At 42.3% G+C, this 17,500-nt stretch overlaps 2 protein-coding genes across 6 annotated transcripts in view; both read left to right on the forward strand.

Annotated features, from left to right (window-relative positions):
- Positions 1-9,539, forward strand: part of LOC135092748 (peroxisomal membrane protein 2-like) — an 11,609-nt gene extending 2,070 nt beyond the window's left edge. For all 4 annotated transcript variants that reach the window (XM_063991410.1, XM_063991411.1, XM_063991412.1 and 1 more), the window contains exons 3-6: positions 814-909; positions 2,195-2,357; positions 2,846-2,965; positions 4,335-9,539. In XM_063991410.1, the coding sequence (XP_063847480.1) occupies positions 814-909; positions 2,195-2,357; positions 2,846-2,965; positions 4,335-4,421 (466 nt within the window). In that variant the 3' untranslated portion in view covers positions 4,422-9,539. The remainder of the gene's footprint in view (positions 1-813; positions 910-2,194; positions 2,358-2,845; positions 2,966-4,334) is intronic.
- Positions 4,367-17,500, forward strand: part of LOC135092746 (major facilitator superfamily domain-containing protein 12-like) — a 21,707-nt gene continuing 8,573 nt past the window's right edge. Inside the window, exons 1-6 of one of the 2 annotated variants that reach the window (XM_063991409.1) lie at positions 4,367-4,506; positions 12,931-13,069; positions 14,335-14,450; positions 14,986-15,077; positions 15,391-15,508; positions 16,436-16,684. In XM_063991409.1, the coding sequence (XP_063847479.1) occupies positions 12,961-13,069; positions 14,335-14,450; positions 14,986-15,077; positions 15,391-15,508; positions 16,436-16,684 (684 nt within the window). In that variant the 5' untranslated portion in view covers positions 4,367-4,506; positions 12,931-12,960. Of the gene's footprint in view, positions 4,507-9,677; positions 10,776-12,930; positions 13,070-14,334; positions 14,451-14,985; positions 15,078-15,390; positions 15,509-16,435; positions 16,685-17,500 lie in introns of those variants that run through there. The other variant, XM_063991408.1, reaches the window with a different exon arrangement.

A 17,500-nucleotide genomic window follows, 5' to 3' on the forward strand; every position in this document is an offset into this window, starting at 1 on the left:
GTGATTAGGTTAAGTTGGGTTAGGTTAGGTAGAGTTAGGTCTGGTTTGGTTAGGTGATATAGATTAGGATAGGGAAGCTAATGTTGGGTTAGGTAAGGTTTGGTTTGGTTAGGTGAGGTTAAGTTAGGTTAGGGTGTGGACGGTAGTAACGGTGGTGTGGTCTGTTGCAGCAACCTGGAGAGAGAGATGAGTGTGGGTGTGTGATAAGCTCGCCATCAGGGGTCAGGTTGAGTTAATCTAGGGTTTAGTTGTAAATTCCTGTCATATTTACATTTTTACTTCAAACCTGGTTCAGAATTAGTACTGTTTTTATATCAACATCTATTTTTAAGTTAATATTATTTTATTTTAATACCTAGCTCTTATTTTCCAAGTGACTGCTGTTACTGTTACAACTGTTCATCCTTAACTCTTCTTCTGAATACTCTACTTTTTGACATGACAATATTTCACCAGCCTTACAATGTCCTACCAAGTTTACTGAGTGATGTGAATGTATGTTACCAGCCTTATTCAACCGAGTGCCTTTCATGAGTGACATGATGCTGTTTCAACAGTTTTACAATTTCTTACCAGGTTTATTTACTGAGGGACTTGAGTGTATGTTACAAACCTTACAGTGTCCTCTTTACTGTCTTTATTGAGGGACTTAATAATATTTCACCAACTTTACAATTTCCTGTCAACTTTATTTATAGATGGACATAAGAATATTTCCCCAGCCTTACAATGTTCCACCAAGCTCCTTTTTTTTATTGAGTATGTGTAAGTTACCACCCTTGTAATGCCCTAACTAGTGGCCTCTGCCCACAGTGCTGTCACAGCAGGCCTGGGGGACTACCTGGGGCAGCTCATCAGCAGGCAGCATGCTGTGGACCTCTGCAGCATTGCCAGATATGCTACATTTGGGTGAGGCAGTGGTGGTTGGGGTGGTGGTGGTGGTTTGTTGTTGTTGTGGTGGTAGTGACATTATTTGTTGAATACATCTGCTTATCTTGTAATTATTAAGAAGAGTCTTGCAGCTCTATTTCCTTAGTTTTTTTTTTTTTTTTCCACCCCCTTAAGTTACATTAAATGGAATATGTCACCACCTTGTTCCACCCTAACATTACCAAATTCTGTCCTACTCAAGCAAGGCCAACTACAGATTTCTGAAGATTTCTTGCATATATCACTGGTAACACTGTTGTCCTTGACACGCACAAACATCTGGAGATTTTTCGTGGGTATAATTGGCAACACTGGCTTGTACACAATATACTTTTTTTTTTTTTTTAAGCTTTCCCCACCTGAAAACCCCACTTTTCCACCAACATTGTAAGGGGAGGAGCTGAAAAAAATAGTGAATAGACCTGTGTGAGACTTAATTAGTTACCTATCTTTTTATTCCTGCTGTCTTTGTCCTCTTTCTCCTCCCCCTCTCTCTCTCTCTCTCTCTCTCTCTCTCTCTCTCTCTCTCTCTCTCTCTCTCTCTCTCTCTCTCTCTCTCTCTCTCTCTCTCTCTCTGCATGTTTATCTATTTCTGCTGTTTTTGTCCTTCTCTTCCTCTTCCTTCTCTTCTCTCCTTGTCTTTCTTTTCTTGTGTTCAGCTGTTCGTTTCCTCTTTCTTCTTGTTCCTTCTCCTTCAGAATCCTTTCATCTACTCTTCTACTTTTATTCTTTTTTTTTATTATTTTATGTGTTTCCTCCTCTACCTCTTCTATCTCTCATTTCTCTTCTTGTATTGTCATTTATTTCCTTTTCTTCCTCTTCCTTTTGATTTTTTTTTACTTTTCCTCTTCCTCATCCATTCCTCATTTCTCTTCTTTTCTTGTGTTCTTTCATGTTTTCTTTTCTTATCTTTAATTTTTCTTTTTTCTTCCTATGTATTTTTTCCTCTTCCTTTTCCTTTTCTCTCATTTCTCATCTTTTCTTGTATTCTACCATGTATTTCTCTCTCTTCCTTTCCTCACTTCCCCTTCTTTTTCTTTTCATTCAGTCATTCATTTCTTATTATTCTTTCTCCTGAATTCTCTCATCTAACTTTCTCCTTTCCCCTTTATTTTCCTGAAACAAAAATAAATAAATAAACAAATAAAATAATAAGTGAATAAATAAATAAATAAAAAACAACCTGCTATAAAAGCCACACTGAACAAAAAGCAAAGAAAATACCAACTTCTCCTTATCACCCATCACCCAATCATTGCTTCAGGCTGCTGGTGACGGGACCGCTGGCTCACCACTTCTACCTACTACTGGATCATCTGGTGAGGCCGGGAAAGAGAGGAGCTGCTATCAAGAGACTCCTTATAGACCGCTTTGGGTTTGCCCCCCTCTTGCTGTTCCTGTCCTTCTACCTACTGGCACGTATGGAGGTAAGGAAGGCTCAGGAGGGATGGTGTAGGATCTGGAAGGTTCAGGAGGAGTGGTGCAGGGTGTGGCAAGGTTCAGGAGGGGTGGTGCAGGGTGTGGCAAGGTTCAGGAGGGGTGTAAGGTGTACAGTCAGTGAACACCAGTCTTGTGTTGCAGCAGGACACAGCACTCAGGGAGCACATTTTGCTGAAGATCTCCCAGCCAGTAGGAGGAGGCAGTAGACACTTGCTGAGGTGACAGTTACTCCCAGTGTGGTCTGAACCAGTGGACCAGTTTGTACTGGAGCAGGTGGTGCTGTGAATTTTTCAATAACCCAGCTGTGACCTCACTGAATGTTTCCCATTGTGTCTCACAACACAAGGGGGCAGTCACACCCTGTCCTCTAAAGACAACTCTCTTCCCTCCCACAACTCTACATGCATCTACCACACACACACACACCCTTCTTTCAAAATTCTAATCTCATCTCACCCTCCTCCCCCCCTGCCAGGGCAAGAGTCATGCGGGGGCCCTGAGGGAAGTGCGGGTGAAGTGGTTCCCAACACTTAAGATGAACTGGAAGGTGTGGACACCAATACAGTACATCAATGTGAACCATGTGCCCCAGCAGGTGTGTGTGTGTGTGTGTGTGTGTGTGTGTGTGTGTGTGTGTGTGTGTGTGTGTGTGTGTGTGTGTGTGTGTGTGTGTGTGTGTATCATAAAGTTAAAGCTGCAAAGATACAACACATCCTAACACAACCTAGCCTAACCCAACAAAATGTAACACAGCCTAACCTAACCTAATGAAGAGAGAGAGAGAGAGAGAGAGAGAGAGAGAGAGAGAGAGAGAGAGAGAGAGAGAGAGATAATACCTAAATGTTATAATATTCCATGTGTTATTATTATTAGATCATTCTGTGTGTGTGTGTGTGTGTGTGTGTGTGTGTGTGTGTGTGTGTGTGTGTGTGTGTGTGTGTGTGTGTGTGTGTGTGTGTGTGTGTGTTTACGTAGTTGTATTGCACAGGCCACAAACCCAAGCTAATTTTGTCTCATCTCTATAACCACATTTATCCAGTTTCTCTTTGAACCTGTGTACACTGTTTGCCACAACCACCTCTTCCTTCATATCATTCCAGATTTCAGTAGTTCTATACAGAAAGCTGTATTTCTTGATGTCTCTTGAACACCCACTCTTCTTTACTTTCTCCCCATGCCCCCTCATCTGTCTCTCTCCCTCCTCCATCTGTGGTAGCAAGTCATTTCTGTCTATTCTTTCTATATTGTTTACCAATTCATATATTGTTATCAGGTCTCCTCTTTCTCTTCTCTCTTGTAGTGTTGGTAATCCCATCTCTTCAAGTCTTTCTTCATAGCTTAAGTCTTTCAATACTGGCACCATCTTTGTTGCTATCCTCTGCATTCTTTCCAGTTTCCATATATCTTTTTTGCTATGTGGAGCCCAAACTACTGCTGCATATTCCAATTTAGGTCATATCATGCTTGTTATAATTTTCTTCATCATTTCTTTATCTGAATAGTTAAACACCACCCTAATGTTTGTTAACAAGCTGTATATAAAGCCAAATATTCTGTTCATGTGCCTTTCAGGTGATAGTGCATTCTGGATCATTACTCCCAAATCTTTTTCCTCATTACTTTTCATTATTATTTCTCCTCCATTTTGTACTTCCATGAAGGTCTCCTTTTACTTTTCCCATTTCCAACATGTGGCATTTTCTGGCGTTAAATTCTAGTTTCCATGTTTGGCTCCATGCATGTATCTTGTCAATATCCTTTTGTAACTCCTTGCAGTCATTTTCATCCTTTATTATTTTCATTATTTTTGCATCATCAGCAAACAGCTTTATATAACTATTTAGTAAAACTATTTAGTGTGAGAGAGAGAGAGAGAGAGAGAGAGAGAGAGAGAGAGAGAGAGAGAGAGAGAGAGAGAGAGAGAGAGAGAGACTCACTCCCTCCCTATCTTCTTCCCTGCACAGTACCGCAGCCTCTTTGCCAATTTTGTCGCCCTGTTCTGGATCATGTACCTGGCAAACAAGAGGAGACAGGCGGTGAAGAAGGATTAAGAGGATTACAAAGAAAGAAGGAAGAAGCAAGGAATAATAAGTGCAATAAAGGAAGGAAAGAGGACAGTTTTCAAAGGCCACAGAGGTGATTAGTGAAGTTCTTGTATAGTTCTTGCCTTGACAGTCAGAGTGTTTGTTTAGTTATTGCTGTAGTGAGTGTGGTCAGGGTGTCTTTGTAGGTCACATCCCCTCCCCTGTTGTAGTCACACATCTGGCAGTGCTACCTCATCATAAAAACATAAAAACACAAGAAATAAGGGAAGTTGCAAGAAGCCATCAGGCCTACACATGGCAGTTCCTGTGTAAAACATGCCTACCTGCTTCCAACTATCATCCCTACCCATAAATTTGTCAAATCTTTTTAAAGTTCCCTAAGTCATTAGTGATACCCATTTGCAATAGTTGAGACCAGTGCAGTCATCCCTTGTTAGCTGCAGTTTTGGTTATCACAGTTTCACTTTTACACAGATTGCTGCTGACCACTAATTCAAATAGTGTAAGAGATGATGAGAGGCAGCCTGTGAGTGTTCATTGCTTTTTTTCTTTAGCTAAATGACAGATAAAACATTTATTTCCATGTACATGCAGTTTTCCTTTACTTCAACAAGGCTTTTGGGGGCTCAGGGGTGTTCTTAGGGGGGCACTAATTGTTGACAACTTTTCCTTATCTACGGGTGTGTCTGTCACCACACACCCTTGGATAACGAGGGATGGCTGTATTTACAAATTTTCTCTCTTTTTAACGTGCTTACAATTTTCATTGACTCGTATTTGAATTTCTCACTCTTCGCTGATTACATTGATGTCACTCATGATTGGAAACTTTACATTATAGTCACGCTGGATTGGGCAGTGATGGTGTCTTTTGTTCATTGCTAAGACAGCACGACACACTACTACCACCACCAATGCTGAGAGATGGGGGTCATGGCATCCCCAGGCACCCCATCCCCCTGGCACACCCCAACACACAGCACAGCCTCAAGTCCCCTCAGACACAACACTTACACACATTTTGTTTTGTTGTGAGGAGGAAGTTTTCATGAGTGTGTTGCAGGAAACTTGACCAACAGTGAAGGCAAATCCACAAATGTTAAGCATCCTTTTATAGTGCAATGGATGATTAAAAGATGTTATTAATGTCATGGCCAAACATCAACTGAAAACATCCTAGACTGCGGTACAACTATTTTTTATTTATTTTTTTATGGAGTAGCACTGACCAAGAAAAAAAAAAAGGGGGGGGTGGCTCTGAGGTACTAGTCCCCAAAACAGTCAGAAACAGTCATCAGAAATTAGAGGATAAGTGTCCTGAAACCTCCTTCCTGAAAGAGTTTGAGTTATAGGAAGGAGGAAATACAGAAACAGGCAAGGAGTTCCAGAGCTTACCATGTCACCTTATCCACAGCACTGACAGTAAGGGGTGTGGCCTATCCAGGTATCCTTATGGCATTCACAATAGAGCCATGAAGACATCCTTGAAAACCCAGGTAACTTGCACTAGCTGTGAAAAATAGTGAAGATAGGTGTCAGAATATTCAATGAGGTTTATGAGGTTTTCAGTGTTCCCATGATGCTAATGGTGGTTTAGGAGGCACTAGTGAAAATTATTTGGTTTTTCATGATTTTAACAATAGTTTGAAAGGGTAGAGTGGAAGTTATTGAAGTTTTTAAGGAAATTTTCATGATGCTAGAGATAGTTACCTGGCTGTAGTTGAATTTGGAATTTTTAAGGATGTTTTCATGATGCTAGTGATAGTTTAATAGGTGTAATGGAAGTTATTCTGGTTTTCAAGGGTTTTCATGATTTTAGGGATAGTTTAACCCTTTTAGTGCAATATGGAACACCAACACTTCAGAACAAAATCTTAATAAACATCGACAAGAAAGAACAAAGGGAATTAAAAGGATATATTTAACCGTTTTTAGCAATGTAATGCTCAGAGGAGACTGTGTTGCAGGAAGGAAGACCTCAGCATGGTTAGTAATAATGGAAGACCTAACCAAATCACAGGGAAAGTTAGCAAGAAAAATTGCTCACCATCAAAAAGAAAAAAAAAAAAAAAAACAGAACCTGACCAATCCTCTTGTAGCCTTTGAAAACAGTGCTGTGAGAGAACAAACCAGTGGAAAACATGCCATAATTCACTCATCCCTGGTACTTGAGTGGCAGATATGTCACCATGTGTGTTTAGGTGTGCCCAGGTGTGTTCATAAGGGTCACAACTATGCAGGTACAGCTGTGGCCTGAAGTTAAGTGACCTGCCACCCTCACCTTTACCGTGTTCAGCATTTTCCCTGTCTGAAGTGTCACCTCTACTATACTGTGTTCAGTGTTTTCCCTCAGTCTGAAGTGTCACCTCTACTCTACTGTGTTCAGCATTTTCCCTCAGTCTGAAGTGTCACTTCTGCTGTGATCAATGTTTTCCCTCTGTCTGAAGTGTCACCTCTACTATACTGTGTTCAGCGTTTTCCCTCAGTCTGAAGCATCACCTCTACTCTACTGTGTTCAGCGTTTTCCCTCCGTCTGAAGTGTCACCTCTGCTGTGATCAGTGTTTTCCTTCAGTCTGAAGTGTCACCTCTACTCTACTGTGTTCAGCGTTTTCCCTCAGTCTGAAACCTAATCTTAGAATTATGTAGAATCTATCAGTTGTCAGGCTTTGTAATGTGACTACCAATATACCAGAGTTCTCATGATGGAGGGAAACTGCCAAGATGAGTAGAAAAGAATAAAGCACATAAACAAACTTTTGGCAGTGACTGTACAAGCACTGAATTCACAAAGCTGCGTTAACACCAAGTGAACTGAGCTTAATTTCATGTACTATTTCACTTGAATCACTTTGAGTCAGCACCATTGCCTGAGTGAATCCGAGTCAGCACTTCACGGGCAGACCCTCGGGGGTGTGTGTGTGTGTGTGTGTGTGTGTGTGTGTGTGTGTGTGTGTGTGTGTGTGTGTGTGTGTGTGTGTGTGTGTGTGTGTGTGTGTGTGTGTGTGTCCCTACCACAATACTATTATTGCTGTGGCCAGGGTTGTGTAGGGGTGAGAGTGAATGTAGCCAGGAGTGTCAGTGCTAAGGAATATACTACCTTTACTACTACTACTCCTCCTCCTCCTCCTATTGCTGTACTGTTCTTACTACTACTACTACTACTACTACTACTACTACTACTACTACTACTATTACTACTACCACCACTACCACCACCACTACTACTACTACTACTACTACTACTACTACTACTACTACTACTACTACTACTACTACTACTACTACTACTACTACTAACCCTATATCTACTATCACTAATTACTACTACTATGGCTACTACTACTACAGCTACTGCTACTACTACTACTACTACTACTACTACTACTACTACTACTACTACTACTACTACTACTACTACCACCACCACCACCATCACCACCATCACCACCATCACCACCACCACCATCACCATCCAGCACTCATTAAAGAAGGCATCCAAACACAGTTTGAACACTCAGCCATCAAAACAACCGCCACTGCTAAACTTGGACATCAGCAGCAACACACACACTGGACAGAATATGCCAGCAAGCATGATGAAGGGAATGCTGGTGACAAAGTTATCATCTCACAAGAAACATCAAGGGTGGGAGGAATAGGCCAGTGTGATAGTTGAAGAGGCGACAACACCACACTGGGAGGATTATACATCACATGTGCCAGTTTAGGTTGAATTTATGGATGGATGGTTGCTTGGAAGGTAGATTGGATGGTTAGCTGGATGGATGACTGACTGACAAGAAGATACAAAATTAAATGAGTGACTGATTGATTGGCTGGCTGGTTGGTTGTGTGGCTGACTGTATGGCTGACTGACTGGCTGGCTGCATGGCTGTATGGCTGACTAACACGAGCCCTGTAGCACTAAAGAGATAAGGACATCTGGTGGCAAGGTGTCTTTTACTTTGTTGACTCACCATGAAATGAAAAAAAATATGACGAGAAAAAAAAAGTCTGCACCAGTGACTGAACTGCCTCGAGTCGCTTGGTGTAAACGCAGCCTTACTTTGCTCAATGACAGTCTTTCAGAGGAGACTTAAGGTCCATATCAAACACTTTGTTCTCACCATGACTATTTTCAAAGGCCACAGATTATTAGTTTTCAAGAGTGTTTCTCTTGTTAATAATATATGAATCTTTTTAATCTAGAAGCATTAAAACACCCTAAAAATTTGTGTAACTTCATCTAGAGCCTTTTGAAAGTAGTGGAGGTGCAGCACAGGTGTTTCAGAATGTGGCTCAATGTGTTAGGTTAGGTTAGAACATAAGAGAAGCTGCAAGAAGTCGCCAGGCTTACACGTGGCAGTCCCTTCCTAAAAAAAATAACGGAAGCTGCAAGAAGCCACCATGCCTTCATGAAACATTCCTACCTTCTTCCCTCTTTGTAAGGTTAGATGGTGTATTTTTGTACAGGTGCTCGTAGAAGTGATGTCACAAGGCCCAGTGAATTTCTCATGTGTGAATTGGATACAAATTAATGCATGGAATAGTGGAGTGGTTGATGTCGGGGGTGTTGTGTCATGGTGTGGCTGTGTGATCATGATTTCTTGTATACTGGTGCTACTACTACTACTACTACTACTACTACTACTACTACTACTACTACTACTACTACTACTACTACTACTACAACCATTACTACAACTTTGGCTATTACTAATCCTCTACTATTACTCCTACTTATACTGTTATGCTACTACTACTACTACTACTACTACTACTACTACTACAACCATTACTACTATTTTGGCTACCACTAATCCTCTACTACTACTACTACTAATAATACTGTTATGCTGCTACTACTACTACTACTACTATTACTACTAGTACTAGTACTACTACTACTGTTATGCTGCTACTACTACTACTACTACTACTACTACTACTAATAATAATAATAATAATCTACCACTACCATTACTACTAGTACAACAACTACAACTACTGGTGTTGAATGCATTTACTCTGTTATGTTTGAAATATTATACACACATACATAATTACTGTACTGTTATTTTATTCTTGTAATGGAGATAAATATATTCCTCAATATAATTGGAGATGTATTTAAATACTTAGAATGGGTAACAGGCAGATAGGTTGACAGATAGACAGACAGATAGATATAGGTAAGTAGCTAGGTAGGCAGGTAGGTAGATAGATAGATAGATAGATAGATAGATAGATAGGTAGGTAGAGACAGATAGATAGGTAAATAGATAGAAAGATGAACAGACTGATACACAGGGTGTGTGTGTGTGTGTGTGTGTGGATGAATGGAGAGAGAGAGAGAGAGAGAGAGAGAGAGAGAGGAGGGGTTACATTACATGTCTCGTGAGGAGGGAAGGAAGGTGTGTGTGGGGGAGAGAGAGAGAGAGAGAGAGAGAGAGAATCTTGTGTGGCTTCATGTAAGAGAGAGAAGATAGTTTCAAGTTACGTGACATGGAAGAACCTGAGTGTGTGTCTGTGTGTCCAGGTAGACAGACTCACCTGCCATCAGAAGTGAAGAAGTGACCAGTGTGTGTGTTTGTACCTCCATTACCTTGTGTGTGTGTGTGTGTGTGTGTGTGTGTATCATTCATAAACACACACATATCTAATTATCTCTTGTATTTTATGGAATGTTTATAAATAAGATTATGGAACTGTGTATATTGAAAAGGAAAGTGAAATGAGATGAGCCACAAAGAGAGGAAAACTTGATAAGCAATAAAGGAGAGAGGGAAAAAAAAATTGATTTTGTTTGTGAATATTTATTTTTTTGTGAAAGGAAGCTCATACCACCACCACAACAACACACCACTCACCACACACACCACACATCATCACAACCACCACCACCACTCACTACCACCACACACACCACAACCACCACATATCACCACAACCACCACCACAACCACATCACAACTACATCACCACAACCACTATAACACTATACATCATTTTCCTAACACTATAAACACCACTTCTTCACAATAGCCTCTCTGCACTCACCACACATCACCACTATCACTTGCATATTTCTAGTACTATCATCACCATAACTCACCACACATCACCATCACCATCTTAAACTAATATATCTAACACCACAACCAAAACACACACACACACACACACACACACACACACACACACACACACACACACACACCACCACCACCACCACCACCACCACCATGGCCCTCAGCACCATCGTTAAGTACAGTTATGGTGTCGGCCACATCTTCAATGACCTCTGTGCCTCCATGTGGTTCACCTATCTGCTCGTTTACCTCCACTATGTACTACAGGTAAGCATGGGCCTCTCTTCTCACCTGTGCAGTCATCTAAGGAAAGTCTAACCTTAATGATGATAACAAAACTCTTTTTCTCTGACACTTTTTTACCATATTAACACTTCTCTTATTTATTTCTTATTTTTTACTGGTAGATTAACATTTTCCCATTTTTTCCAAGAGGATTAACACCTTTTCTCAGGTATCAAAATAATTCATCAGTTTTCTCTCTCACTTTTTTTTTATGCATTCCTTATACCAGGTTAGAATTCCCAGTAGTACATACATACAAGGTGTAACACAAGTTTCTGCAGGTATTGCCAGAGATGACAGTGAAGGTTATTCTAAGTGGAAAATGTTTTATGCACACATGCACTTTGAGGCATTGTGTGGCTGTGGTGTGACACTCAAGTGTGGCTGGGGGACAGACACAACAGCCAGGCTGAGTGGGCAACCATGGCAGAGAAACACCATGTCCACACATTCCATGTTGCTGTAAGTCATGCAATACAATCTGAATGTATTCATTGTTACTCTCTCAGAGGGATCTGTGTGTGACTGTGACTGGCAATCAGCTGATGTGCTACCAGCCTCACTCCTTCCCCCTCCCTGCACAGCAGGCAATGCATGGTGTCATGCAGCCTGGTATTTCACCTGCTGTTCATTACATCACATTATCATCGTGTAATGTTTATCAGTAATCGGTATCAGTCTGTTGCTGTCACTCGTCTTGTCACAAGATCCTGTAAACTTCCTAAACTTATAGAAATCATGACTGAATTATTCATAATTTCACCAATGGACATCCAGGTCTACACATCCTGCCATGGACACTCTCCTGGCCCGGCCACTGTGTTTGTTGCCCAGCCACACTTGAGTGTCACACCACAGCCACACAACACTCAAAAATGCACATGTGCATAAAACAATTTCCACTTACAATAATCTCTACTTTCACCTCTGGCAATATCCACAGACCCTGTACATACCAACCGAGGCTGTCTCCCCACAAAAAGTATTAGACATGGGAGAGTGTGTGTAACTTACTCTTCAAATAAGTAAATAAAAATTGTCTACTGGTGCTATACACTAAGAACAGGAAAAAAATAGATAAATAAATCGTTAAGTAATGGTACACATACATACATACATAAACCAAGGCAATCTCCCCCAAACAGTCAAGTAGCCAAGACGAGACACACACACACCACCACTCACCACTATACACCACAACCACCACCACACACCACATCCACCACAACCATCCCCTGAGAAAGTACTTCTACCTAAACTACTGCCATTTTACTTTGCTGAATGTCTGATGAGAAAAATAAACAATAGATTTAAAAAGTTTGTCTTTCCACAGGTGACAGAGATGATTAGCCAGGTTCTCATAAGTGTTTCTTCCTATTATATGATGTACAATTCTTAAGCTATTGGCAGAATCCTTAATGCATCCTTGGAAGTCCTAATAATATATGCCATCACTAGAATCATAAAAACATCCTTGAAAAACCACCACAGCCTGCTAAACTATTAGTGGAATTAAGAAAAGTCTTGAAAACCCCAATAACTTCCACCACATCCTGTTAAACTATTACTAGAGTCATGAAAACATCCTTGAAAATCCCAATAACTTCACAACAACCTGTTAAACTATCATTAGAATCATAAAAAACATCCTTCAAAACCTCAATAACTTCCACTACAGGTGGTTAAATTAACACGAATCATGAAAACATTCTTGAAAATCCCAATAACTTCCACTACAGCTTGCTAAACTCATTAGAATCATGAATACTCCCTTGAAAACCCCAATAACTTCCACTAAAACCTGTTAAGACCATGAGAATATGACATCAAACACATTACAAACCTCACAAAACATTAACATAAGCATTCTTACAGAATGCAGCCTTTCTAAACTTGACGTAACCAAAACTAACCTAACTAAACTTAACCAAAACCAAAACCAAACCAACCCAAACCAATCCAACTCAACCAAACCAAATACAACCAAAACCAAAGAAAACAAAACAAAACCAATCCGAACCAAACCAACTCAAAACCAACACAACCTAACCCAACCAAACAAAACCAACCTAAATCCAACTAAACCAAACCCAAGCCAACCAAACCAACTAAACCAACCCTAATCTAACCCCCTCAGCTTAGCCGCAGCACATCAGGATTCCTTCTGATGGTGGGGCAGGTGGCTGATGCAGTGGCAACACCTCTGATTGGTCTGCAAAGTGACAGGGGGCAAGAGGTCTGTGGCTATGGCAGGAGGAAGACTTGGCATGCTATTGGTAAGTGGTATGTGGTGGTGAGTGGTGTGGTGGTCAGGAAGAATTGATGGTGTTTTGTAGTGTGTGCTGATGTGGTGTGGTGTGGTGTGGTATGATGGTTTTGTGTGGTGGTGGCTAGGGAAAAAAAATAGATAGTGCTGTTTGCCATGTGATGTGTGATGTGTGGTGTTATGTGGTAGTAGTGTGGTGTTTTGTAGTACAGTAGTGTTATGGTGTGTTTGGTAATATGGTGAAGTGTGTGTGTGTGTGTGTGTGTGTGTGTGTGTGTGTGTGTTGTATGCCTCTCATTTTACATCTAGCACATTTAATATAAGACCAATTTCTGGCAGTATGTTGTGTGCTTGCTGTGTGTTATGGCCAGTCAATCAACACCCATCCAGCCAATAAGCAATGTCTGGAGGTGTCTGAAGAGAGAGGCAACATACAGAGTAACTAGTGATAAAGGAAAGGTGTGCAGGGCAGCAGTGAGAGAGTTGTAACAGTGTCTCCTACGTCTCCTCTCCCAAGTGTCTCCTCTCCTAAGGCTGCATTTACACCAAGAGAATTTAATCAATTCAATTCATGAAGAATCATCACAATTCATGATTCGTCTTGATTCGCCACTTAAATTTTAATGTAACTGTTTACACCGAGCAAAATGAGTTAATTCAAGTCACAGCGATTCATGGCGATTCAGAGTAAGTGATTCACACAGGCACATTTTTTCATGTGTCACGGCCATTCTGCCAAGGAGTGAATGTCATGTTTTGGGGCAGCCTGATCAATTTAGTACCAGAGAGATGTCTTACAAGTAATCCTTGTGATCCTGTGCACTACAACTGGGATGCAGTCAACTTCACAAGCATTTAATTCTAAATTGATTTGTGCTCATTTTAAAGAAATAAAAAAATCTCTGGATTGTTTACCAAGTCTGGGAATAAATGTCCAAAGATCCCAAATTCAGGTCTCCTAATATTAAATTCCTGTACCCACACTCTTGTTTGACACTGACGACTGTGTCGCCTCAGCCACAGCAACACCACTATTCCAGCAAGAGCGTCTGCATCCACACTCATCAGAGGCAGCCTGCACACTGCAGCCTGTTGGTTCTGACAGTTTGACGCAGTCAGTGAGAATGATGCAGATTCAAAATGACTTGAGTCAAATGATTCTCCATGAACTGAATCAAGATGATTCGCTCGATGTAAACGCAGCCTAAGTGTTTCCTCTGTTCATTGTCTCCCAAATGTCTCCTGAGGGTCTCCTTAGTGTCTCCTCTCCTGCAGGGACGATGTGTGTGGTGGTTACCTTTCCCTTCATCTTCGTGGAGTGTGCTGGGTGTGCTGACTCCCTCTACAGCATCTACATCTTCCTCCTGCTGCTGGCCATCTGCCTCTTCCAGGTGAGGGAGGGAGGGAGGAAGAGGGAAGAGTGATGGAGGAAGAAAAGGGGGAAGGAGGGAAGGAAGAAAAGAGATGGATGGTTTCAGATGAAGATGGTAGGGATGGAGGGTGGGAGAGAAGGATGGAGGAAAGAGGGATGAAGGAAGAAAAAGAGGGAAGGAGGGAAAGAGGGATAGAGATGGATGGTTTCAGACGAAGATGGTATGACAGGAGAAAGGAAGCGATAGAAGGAGAGAGAGAGAGAGAGAGAGAGAGAGAGAGAGAGAGAGAGAGAGAGAGAGAGAGAGAGAGAGAGAGAGAGAGAGAGAGAGAGAGAGAGAGAGAGAGAGAGCATTCCTACAAGTTCTCAAAAATACCTCTAATTTTCACCTTCAAGGACAATCTAACCTGACCTATCCTATCCTAACATGAACTAACCTAATCTAACCCAACATAATCATACCTAACCACTAACTCAAGCTAACCAGACCTAACATAACCAAACCAGACCTAACCTAACCTAACATGACCTAACTTGACCTTTCCTGCCCTCAGTTTGGGTGGGCGGCTGTGCAAGTGTCCCACATGGCTCTCTCCCTCGACCTTGTGGACAGGGAGAGTGAGAGAGAGGAGCTCAACTTGATTAGGTGAGTGTGTGTGTGTGTGTGTGTGTGTGTGTGTGTGTGTGTGTGTGTGTGTGTGTGTGTGTGTGTGTGTGTGTGTGTGTGTGTGTGTGTGTGTGTGTGTGTGTGTGTGTGTGTGTGTGTGTGTGTTAGCGAGAGAGAGAGAGAGAGAGAGAGAGAGAGAGAGAGAGAGAGAGAGAGAGAGAGAGAGAGAGAGAGAGAGAGAGAGAGAGAGAGAGAGAGAGAGAGAGACAAAAAGTAAAAAAATTCAAATTAATCTTTCTTTTTTTCACACACACACACACACACACACACACACACACACACACACACACAGGTACATCTTCTATGTGTCAAGTGAGGTCACACTCTCCTTCGTGGCCTGGGTGACCTTCATGACCATGGGAAGACCCGGGGACACCTCTATCAACCCTGGGGACTCCTACAGCTTTGAGGTGTGGCTGGGGGCAGACACAGGGGCAGGGAAGGTGGAGAGGGTGAGGTTGGGTTGGGTTAGGTTAGGTTAGATTATGTTAAGTTAGATTAGATTAAGTTAGTTTGGTTAGGTTAGGTTTGACTGCAGAATGACACAGGGAGAAGCAGACAGGTTATGTGAGGTTAGGTTAGGTTTGAAGAGGGAATAACACAAGAGGAAGGGAGGGGGACAGGTTATGTGAGGTTAAGTTAAACTGGGGAAAGGAGAGAAGTTATATTAGGTTTGATTGGGGGAAGAACAGAGAGAGAGAGAGAGAGAGAGAGAGAGAGAGAGAGAGAGAGAGAGAGAGAGAGAGAGAGAGAGAGAGAGAGAGAGAGAGAGAGGTTATATGACGTTATGAGTGGTTGTAGTTATTAAATTACCAATGAGATCCTGTGGTAGGTTGCAATATGCTGCTTGTAGAGTGTTGTAAGTCATGAGGGTGGTTGTAGTAATTAAAGCTACCCATAAGCCTCAGTTGTAGATGAAGGAAACAGCTGGCAGGTTGTAGTGTGTAGGTTGTGAGGGATTGTAGGTGGTGAGAGTGGTTGTGGGTGTTATAGTTAGTTCCTGTGGGTTGTGGGTGGCCTCTCTCTCTCTCTCTCTCTCTCTCTCTCTCTCTCTCTCTCTCTCTCTCTCTCTCTCTCTCTCTCTCTCTTCTTTCCTTTTTTAACCTCTCTATTTCCACTATCACCACCATCACCACCACTTCCAGGTCATCACCATCATTCTACACCATCACTAGCCTCTTAACACTATCATCCACCACTGTCACCACCACCATTATCACCATCACCATTTCACCACCATCACTATCCTCAAAATACTAACCTCCACCAGTCACCAGTCCCCACCATCACCACCACTGTCACCACCACCATCACCTCACCATCACCACCACTTCCAGGTTATCACCATTACCGTCATTGGTGTTGGACTCATATTCTCCGGAGCCTTCCACGCACTCACCCCTGAGCCCCGTGCCCCCTCCACCCATGACCCCTGGGGCAGACTGGGGCATTATGGGAGAGTGGCCAGCACCCCTCTCCCCCACTACACCACCACAGGGGACGAGGAGGCGCCCCCCTCTGCCCTACGACACCAGGGGCCACAGAGGGCGTGGCAGGAGTGGTTAAGAGATGAGCAGTTCTATGTGGTGAGTGTGGTGGTGGTGTGTTTTTGTGGTGTTTTGAGGAATGGTGGTGTGTGTGGTACTAAGTGTGATGACTGTGGTGTTGGTAGTGTAGTGTAATTGAGGTGGTGGTGAAGGATTGGTGTTCATGTGTGTGGTGTTGTGGTGTTGGTAGTGTGGTGCACTTGTGGGTGTGGTGAAGGTTAGGGCTGGTGTTTGTCTGTGTGTGGTGCTGTTGTGGTGTGGTGTTGTATTTTGAGGTGTTGTACAAGGATTGGTGTCTGTGTGTGTGTTGTAGTGTTGTATTTTGAGATGGTAACAAAGACCAGTGTATGTGGTGGTGTGGTGTTGAGTGTGGTGTAGTGGTGTTCTAGAAGTACTTGTTTTCCTTATTCAACAGCAAGATTTAATATTCCATCACAGATGCTTATTTGTTTATTCCTCTTACTTATGTCTTCCTTTTCCACAGAACCTCACCTCAGTCTTCTCTCCTCTCCCCAACAACCTCTCCTTCTGTTCCTGCTCTCTCCACAGCCCTGTGTCCTCTCCCACAGCCTCTCCCTTTTTTTTTTTCTCTTCTCAGCCTCTCTCACTGTTTCTCTCTTCTACACAGCCTCACTCAGTATCCCTCCTCTGCACAGCCTCACTCAGTTTCTCTCCTCTACACAGCCTCATCCACTGTTTTCTCTCCTCTACACAGCCTCACCCATTGTTTATCTCTTCTACACAGCCTCTCTCACTGTTTATCTCTTCTACACAGCTTCTCTCACTGTTCCTCTCCTCTACACAGCCTCACTCACTGTTTCTCTTCTCTACACAGCCTCTCTCACTGTTTCTCTC

The sequence above is a fragment of the Scylla paramamosain genome, chromosome 40 (assembly GCF_035594125.1).
Source record: "Scylla paramamosain isolate STU-SP2022 chromosome 40, ASM3559412v1, whole genome shotgun sequence".
Classification (NCBI taxonomy): Eukaryota; Metazoa; Arthropoda; class Malacostraca; order Decapoda; family Portunidae; genus Scylla; species Scylla paramamosain.